The sequence below is a fragment of the Fukomys damarensis genome, unplaced genomic scaffold (assembly GCF_012274545.1).
Source record: "Fukomys damarensis isolate Sample0158 unplaced genomic scaffold, DMR_v1.0_HiC HiC_scaffold_14, whole genome shotgun sequence".
Classification (NCBI taxonomy): Eukaryota; Metazoa; Chordata; class Mammalia; order Rodentia; family Bathyergidae; genus Fukomys; species Fukomys damarensis.
Window position 1 is genome coordinate 64,097,586 of NW_022900926.1, and position 9,180 is coordinate 64,106,765.

At 38.9% G+C, this 9,180-nt stretch overlaps 1 protein-coding gene across 7 annotated transcripts in view; it reads left to right on the forward strand.

Moving 5' to 3' along the window:
- Calhm4 (calcium homeostasis modulator family member 4) overlaps positions 1–4,778 on the forward strand; it is a 134,229-nt gene extending 129,451 nt beyond the window's left edge. For all 7 annotated transcript variants that reach the window (XM_033763400.1, XM_033763401.1, XM_033763402.1 and 4 more), the window contains one exon: positions 692–4,778. In XM_033763400.1, the coding sequence (XP_033619291.1) occupies positions 692–1,078 (387 nt within the window). In that variant the 3' untranslated portion in view covers positions 1,079–4,778. The remainder of the gene's footprint in view (positions 1–691) is intronic.
- The last annotated feature ends 4,402 nt before the right edge of the window (positions 4,779–9,180 follow it).

Below are 9,180 nucleotides of genomic sequence, written 5' to 3' on the forward strand. Positions count from 1 at the left end.
AAGTCTGTTCACTGACTTTGTTGGTTGCAAAAAGTAAAATGGAGAGAGCATTGCAGGAAGAAATACCAATACATACTTGTTGGCATGCCTTTGACGACATCTTTGGAGGTTGCCATTATACTCTATCACACCATCTCTTTCGTCACCTACTAAATAGCTATTAAATTCCCAAAGAATGTATGCGCCTGTAACTTAAAGTTGAAAAGTAAGGCTGAGCTGTAAGCAAATAACAGTGTTTACGTATCTTCTATAAAATTGATTAGTGGGTTGTAGCATTTGTCAGTTCAAGAGCAGTACCACATTAACTGGTCACATTCCTCCGTAATCCAAAAAAAAAATCAAGTCAAAATAGCTTGTCCTAGCCTTTGTCAGATCTATTTCCACATCAAATGGTGAGTGTTTTGTTAATGTATTAAAGACTGGAAAAACAAAGTTTCTATTTTTTTATCCCCACCCCACCATTACATTCTTTATTTTGAGGCAGGGTCTTGCTAAGTCGCTAAATTGGCTAGGCTGGGCTTGAACTTGTGATCCTCCTGCTTCAGGTCCAAAAGTATTGGGATTACGAGCATGCACCATCATGTTAGGTGAAGACAAAGCTTTTACTCAAATTTTAGTTCTCAGCTTTATAAGAATCCCTTGAATACCTGATGCATTGATTACTTCTATTTTTCTTTCTAATTATGCAAAGATGCTGGGCTGGATTTTGATCACCTTGGCAACCACTGCTATACTGGTCTCCTGCTGTCTGGCGAGATGCTGCTCTCCTCTCCCCATTCTGCAGCATCACTACTGGACCCACCACCTAGAAAATGAGAGAGAGCTCTTTGAACAGGCAGCAGAGGAACACTCCCGGCTCCTCATCCAGCAACGCCTAAAGCAATTATTTGGCTTTGTTCCTGGGAGTGAAGATGTCACACAGATTCGAATCCCTTCATGTCAGGACTGGAGAGAGATTTCAGCACCCAGTGTTCTGTGCATGGAGGATGCCACTCAAAGTCTGTACAGCTCCCTTGGAGAGAGGGTGGTCGGAGATAGTGAGGAAGAAAAATCAGGAGGTATTGAGTTAAAACCTTGACAAGATCACCTTTCACAGGTCCAGTTGCTTAGTGGGTACTTAATTTTGAGGACATTTTTAGATTTTTCTATTTTTGATATTTGTTTAAAGAAGCCCATCCATCAGTGCCAGTCAATTTATCTGATAGCTGTGCCAGTCTATCTTTCTGAAATTTCATTGAAGGTGTGGCAATATCTATTGAGTCATATTGGTCTAATTAAAAAAAGCACTTCTGCTAGCTACTTATTGGACTTGAGTTCTTCATGTATTCTAGTATTAATCCTCTAATATCTAATACATACTAATATCTAGAATATATCAAGAACTCAAAAAATTGAACTACCCCAAGTAAAAGATCTAATCAAAAACTGAGCAATCAAAATAGACACTTCTTACAAAGAGAAGTACAAATGACTAATAAGTACACACAAAAAAATGTTCAGCATCTCCGCCATTAGAAAAATGCAAATCAAAATAACACAGATTCCATCCTATATGACTGATATCATCAAGAACTCAAAAAAACAACAAATGCTGGTAAGGTTGTAGGAAAAGGGAACCTTTCTACATTGCTAGTGGGAATTTGAATTAGTACAACCATTATGAAAATCAGTTTGAAGATCCCTCAAAAAACTCAGCTGTACCTCTTCTGTGGAATCTTAAATAAAAATTATACAAGATGTGATACATATATGTATCAATTCCCCTAGATGTAATTATTATGTATCATCCACATATAAAGAAAAAATATGAAATTTTTTCATTTTAGTTTGCATCTCGGTTCTATTACTTAGAAGCTGTGTGAAAATTAATATTTAATAAAGTAAGAGTAATAAATGTCACTTCTTCCCTTCTTTGAATTCCATGCCTTCTATCACTTTTTTCTGTCCCTTTAATTTCCGGCTTTCCCTATTTCTAACTTTACATAATATCCAGGAAAATTTCATTATCTTCTCTTTCTTCAAGCCTGAATATCTGACATCTTGGGGAGCAGGATAAAATGCTCTTTCAAACCTGCTGACACATTACGAAGGTGTTGTCATCCAGCCATAATCAAGAAAAAACACGATGCACTGTTGTTTGGTCAGCAGTACCTTAAATGTTATTTGCAGCAACTCCATTATAGGATAGTTTTTATGGCTAGTATATAAAATTTATTCTAGAGGGCTTTCCCTCTGTGTTCCACTGTGTACTTTTCTCTTCCAAATTGTACCTTTGCCATTAAGTCTGTGTGAGGAACTAAGACTGAAGTTTATATTTGTATATCTATTACTAGAACTCCAAAGGTGGTAATGCCTGCTTGACTTTCATGGCCTCACTGTGCTAAATGCAACCTCCATTATTGGACAATTTTCTATATCTAGAGTATTTCAAATACATATTGCATCTCATGCCTGACTTTTGCCATGTTCACCTAAGCAACTAGCTCACTGGCCAAACTGTACAATATGAGGGCTTTATTTATTCATTTTTAAGCAAAAGCAATGATTTCTTACTATCAATAGAACAAATGCCAGTGGTCAATTTGACTTTCAAGATTCACCTTCAAGGAGACCAAATAATTTGGTTATCTAATACATAAACTACCATTTCCCTGGTGTTTCTACACAATTACTGAAGATCTCATATGAATCAAATTGAGTCTTTCGACAAGTAGAAAATATTAGGGTTCCCCCCATAAGAGATTGCTGAGAGTAGGTCAGGAGATGTATCCTTCCCTCACTATTACCTATTAGTTTAACTATGCACAAACTAGTTCATCTCTGTGTATGTTAACTGTCTCATGTATAAAATAAGGCTAATTATATCCTATCTTCTGGAAGGCAAGAAAGAAAATTAAATGAATTCTTGAGATCCTTTCTAAATTGGTCAAGATCTTCATGTTGACAGGTTAATAGGTCAATATATTTATGATCTTTTAACATCATAGTAGACCCAGGTTGCTTCTGGAAGAAAGTATCATTGAGTTTGATTTTGAATTTTCTCTAGAGATATCCATTAGCATTCTGCTTTTTAAAGAGTATTAGTATACTATTTTTCAAATGGCTAAGAAAAGCATCAACTATTATGTGTTGATATGAACTTACAAGAATATTTTAGAGACAAGATAGAAGTATGTTGTGGAAGGCAACTATGGTTCTAGTTTCCTCTGATACATGAGCTGGTCAACATGGAGGGTTTTAACCATTTGTTCTCAACGTCTTCTCCAGCTCTAAAATTCTATAGCTCTATATGCATGAGAGTTTTAAAAATTCTCTATACTGGACTTACTATTTAAATGAACCCTTTATACCATGCTCGGAATTTGTTTATTCGTTTTCACTGTACCACACAGTAAAGACTCTTCAATAAGATTTTTAACTAGCGGCAAAATCAAAGATTGTATAAAATTATAGCATTACATCATCAGAAAGGAGTTTGTTGTTTATAACTAATACCAGGAAACTTTGTTTCTACTGACTTCTGAAGATCTTTCTACATCAAACTCTTTCTGAGTATGGCATATGGTGTTATACTTTGAGACAGTGAATCATGACCTTCTAACATAGCTTTCTGGTAAAAGGGTATAATTTTTTGGCTCTTCTACATGGCTTCAAACTGTTTTATGAGATGTACATAAATATTTAAAGGGTAGTACACATCTTTGGGATCTCATTGTGCATTATTCATTTCAAATGTTATAAATTTAATTATATTTTTTGTCTATTTTTTTGTTCCACAGCCAGCTAAATAAACTTCTCCCATAAAGTTATAATACTCCCCCTTTTATGCTTACCAGACTTATATCATTATAAAATATATCATTAGAATTAATTATGTGCTAATACTACCTTATATTTTGCTGCCAAATGCTTTTGGCCACCACATCAAATTCCGTGCCTGATAGACAGAGGCTTGCTGACTTAATTGCAATTCTGTCACCTCCTGTACTCTCCCCCACAATCTAAATTGTTCCTTCATATATGCTTAACTCAGGATTTCTTTATATTTTCCAAACCTGAATTGTATACAGCTATGCTTACACTCTGTCATCCTTGTTTCTTTTCTGTTCCCAGCCTCCAACCCCATTAAAAAAATCAAATTCATGATTGTAATACACAATAATATGTTTTTAAAACTGTTGTCTCGCATTTGGATTGTACACAAAGGGAAAGCACATTTACCTGCAAACTTCCAATTACCAAAGGCTTAATGGATACAAGACTAGGTAGGTTTGTACCATATCAAAAATAAGAGGTATCAAGAGGCAGTTTTAGCTTCAAAATAAAGTCTACCAAAATTTAGCTCTGGTAGATAGTGGTAGGCAGAGGGGAGCCACACAACTGCTTCCATTATTGCAGAAACATAAATCTGTAAATGTGTCTCTTGGAAAAAAGAGACAACGGATGGCCTTTCCTGAGAGGCAAACTGCATTATGCTCGACCTGAATTACTTTTTTGTACTAAGCATTAAGTGTATTAAACTTCTCTAATCTCAGTACACCAGAACTTCAGGAAGAAAATGGATTTCAAATGTAGTTTCCTCTGCTGCCACCCAGTGGTCTATGCTGGTGTATGCATGCACCTGCCGTGGTGACCCCCAATCCAGATGTTAACATCTGTAATCCAAAGATCTGAAATTGCAAATGCTCCAAAATCTGGAACTTTTTGAGCATCAACACAATGCATTGGGGATACTCACTGAGATCGGTGTAAACGCTCAAATCTAAAAAAACAACAAAACAACATCTGCCACCCAGTGGTCTATGCTGGTGTATGCATGCACCTGCCGTGGTGACCCCCAATCCAGATGTTAACATCTGTAATCCAAAGATCTGAAATTGCAAATGCTCCAAAATCTGGAACTTTTTGAGCATCAACACAATGCATTGGGGATACTCACTGAGATCGGTGTAAACGCTCAAATCTAAAAAAACAAAACAACAAATCCAAAACACCTCCGGTCTCAAGCATTTTGAATAAGGTATATCAACTGGTAGAAGTAAAAAATAATTGTAGTGCTGACTAAATGTTAACTGCTTTAACCAAAATATTCTATTTATGTTAGAAAGTAACTTGTTAATTGACATAAATAATGTAGTGAATGTGATTTTTGTAAATTCTTATTCAAATAAAGTGCTTTATTTATATAGTTATTTTACTAGATAAACGGTCAATCATGAGTCATCAACCGGAACCCATGCCTACTTCCAAAAACGTATGATCTCCCATTTTATTAACGAGGTAACATAAAGAGAAGTCAAGCAGCATGCCAAAGATCACACCACCTACAAGTCATGAAGCCAGAGTCCAGCTGCAGCAGTCTGACTTCTGAACCTGTCCTCCACAACTCTGTGAGAGCATGGTGACAGAGGCCGTTTATTGACTTCTAGGACCCTGTAGGTGCTTCAGGAACTCTCCTCGTATGCATACCAAGGGCTAACTGGAACATCCTGGACTCTGACAAAAAGATGCCATGTTGCATGTTAATGAAATGGAATTCTGCAGGGAAATTTTGCTTCAGTAGTTCAAGCTGAACTTAATATGGGAAATTCCCTACTTGAAATTTTTCTTTGTTCAATATGTCCGGGTCTGGCCCACCTCACCTGCCGGAACATGTCCGAGCCAGCTTCTATATCACAAGAATGTCTTCCTCTCTAGAAGAATTTTATCATTTTATCAGAATATAAATGAGATAGAACCTCATTTTAAATCGTCCAATGAACATGCTGCCAGTGTTATGTGTGAGCCAATACCATGATTGACCAATTCTTCCAAAGAACCTCTCGTAAAGAGCCTTGTGATTACATTGGGATAATTTCCTCTCAAAATCTTTACCTTGATTACACATCTGCAACTCAGCTATTGCTGGCATTGAAGGCTTTCAGCTGGCCTTGCAGATTGTGTCCAGATAATGTGCTTCCCTGTTGATCAAGGACAGCCCTTGCTCTGGAATGAGACACTCACAGGCACCTTCACTGTTCTTCCACCTTTGGAACTGGGAAGAAGGCAGGGTATAGCCAACATTGAAAATGATCCTGTTTTAGGGATGCAGAGATTATGGCCTAAAGAAACTAAGACAAGACATGGCTAGAATAGGTGGTAAATTGAACTGACTAGAAAACAAATGATCATTCACATTTTACTGCATACTTTGGTTTAGACTTGAATTTGTGGTCAAGAAAGCACTTTTTATTTATTTATTTTTTTTTGTACCAGGGATTGAACTCAGGCCCTTGTGCTTGCCAAGCAAGCTGTGGAACCACTGAGCCAAATCCCCAACCCAAGAAAGCACATTTTTTGAGAAAGTCATTGGAAGCCAGTGTTTGGGAGCAGTGTCATGGGTCATGGAGCTTAAAGAATAATGACATGATCAGAATTTATGCAAAAGATATTAGGATAGATAATGCAGAGGCAAGAACTATACTGCTAAATGACAAGGAGCCACAGCATTGTGTGTAGTAGCAATGGCACTATTTTTATTTTAAAACCAGTTGAAAGACATGAAATTAGGAACAGTGCATTTGACAATAAAGAACATGAAGAGGCTCTTCAACCTAAGCAGGAAGAGATGCCAGGTGAACACTTTGGAGAATCCTTGCACAGTGATTAAACAATAAACAAATGCATATTTACCTCATTATTATTCTAAATCATCATCATGAAGTTCACTATACCTTACATAGGCCTGTTAAGTTTTAAAAATACATTTTAATACAATTAACTAAAATTGTTTAAATACATAGGGATCCTGTAACCAAATCAGGCCTATTTTTCCCTGCTGCATAGTATACCAATCACTGAAAGGGTAAATGTCACAAAGGGGAGTTCATGTAGCACATATAGAAACCACATGTAGAAGAGGAGGATACCCAAGTCTCAAATCTGTCAGGTCTCAAGGACTAGGGCTCAGGGAAATTTATGGGATGAAGAAGTTGGGTGATTTCTTAAGGTGTGGGGAGAGTGACTGGAGGGGGAGTAACTGGTCTTTATAATGGCTCTTCATTGAATGCGTGTTCAGAAAGGGTGGCATTGGTAGGATCCAAGGGTGCAGCTTTTGGCCTCTGGCTGTCAGAGTTCACCCAATATTCGACACTTAGGAAGGCAAGTGTCCAGGGCTCAGTAAAGAGTCTGTGGTTCCAACAAAAGTGGCCTTCCATTCCCTGAAAAGTAATCCAAGCAACCACTATTATCATGACCCACATATCACAGTTATCTACAGCACAGTTCGTGGCTGACTAATAACAGGGCAGCTGAGTGACCTCCAAAATTAGTGATGCTTACAGTCAACCAAAAGCAAGTGAAAGTACAGGATTTATCCAAGTTTTCCCTAGGTAAGACCACCTTCCCAGTATGTTTGCCTGCTGGATATTGCATACTTTAGGAGCAACACTGACTCAATCTTTCACTTTTTTCTGCAGGAAGCCAAATAATTGAGGATTTGAAATTTGACTTTCCATTTTATCTCTCAAGCTCATTTTCCTTCAATAAATTTTAAATTATTTGTATTGCATTTCACTGTCTTTCTGTGCCTCTTTGCTCCTGGTTTGTTCTCCCCACCTAGTTTTTTTCCAATCCAGAGCAAAGATGTGTGTGTGCATTTGTTTATGTGAGACAGAGACAGAGACAGAGAGGAAGGAGGGAAACCTCAAAGAGATAAAAATGATCCAAATGGTCATTTCCAATGGCAGAAAAGAAACGTACAAATTTTGTCTGCTCACCTCACACTTCATTTTTTTTTATTGAGTTTATGGATACAGTACAGTTACATTCATTGTTGGGATCATGTACCTTTACATGGCAAGTCTTGATTCTCATTTTTTTTTTTCCCCTTACCTCTGCCCTCACACTTCATTCTTACATGGAAAGTCACGTTGGAAGTGCAGCTCCCTTAAAACTGTCCTTGCTTTGTTGCTATTATTTAGATGCCCATCTGTTAAGGATTTAAGAACAGCATAAGGCTGTAAAGTAACAACTCTGCCCACAGAAATACTACTCCTTTGGTTAAGACACCTTTCGTCAGATAAGTTAACTGCTAATTTTGAAGTCTGGTTCCCCGTAACAGGTTCAAAATAAGCAAGACTTTGAGGAATAATAGGGTTGTACATCTAGAAAGAACCTTGGAAACTGCTCACCAAAGTCTTTATTTTATAAATGAGGCTGAGACTGACCCAGAAAAAATAAGCACCTGGTGTTTGCAGGGTTGCTTCTTATATTTTCTTTGATTCTCAGTACAATCTAGTTTTCACTTTTTTTTTCCTGAAAGTTTAAAAGAATGCCCCAAATCAACCCTAAATATTTAAAACGTGGAATCTGTACCAGTGTTCAAATATTTGATAGAACGTATTCCTCTACTGTACAAAACATTTTCCAATTTAAACCAATCAAGATGCCTTTTGGTCCAAAGGGACATAATCATTTTAACAAGAAAGCTTCAGAGCCTTCATCACCAGGAATGCTGTTTTCTTACACCTTTCCACTTTTAAAAACTTGGTATCATTAAAGAGCACAGGCTCATTTAGCACCATGTCGCCATCTGTTTAACACTCGTCTCGTAGAAGTTGCTGCCACGAGGGAGTGTGTCCTCCGAGGTGGCATTCTCGAGTCAGAGGTTCTGAACACTTCTCACGGTCCCACATCCGTGGCACTGCTTCTCAAAACCCTTGCTGAAAAAACAAAACAAAACAAAACAAAACACCCTTGCTGAGATCTACACCCTCGACCTTTCGCCAGAGGCGCCCTCACACAGCTCCGGGAGGCCGCGCCCAGCTGCGCCGTTCCGCAAAACCCAAAAGGAAGTGCAAGGACCAGAGGCAGTAGCTCAGAGACCCACACGCCCCGCCCCCGGCGACAACGCCCCGCCCCGCCTTCGGCTCAGACCTCGAGCGCAGAGCTCGCCGAGGGGCTTCTCAGATTCCGGCCTCGCAAGGCCCCACAGCCAGCCTGAGGTGTTTTCCGCGAATGCCAGACAGTGTGCCTTCTCCGGCCAGCCAATCCCGAGCAGGTGTGGGACAGGCGGCCTGCAGGACCCACCGGCCAGGCTGAAGGAGTCGAACGCCGAAGTAGCGATCGGCCGGGAGCGGCGTGGGGCTGTGTCTCAGCTGGCCGGGTCAGGCCGGAGGCCTTGCGAGTCGGCTGCGGCGC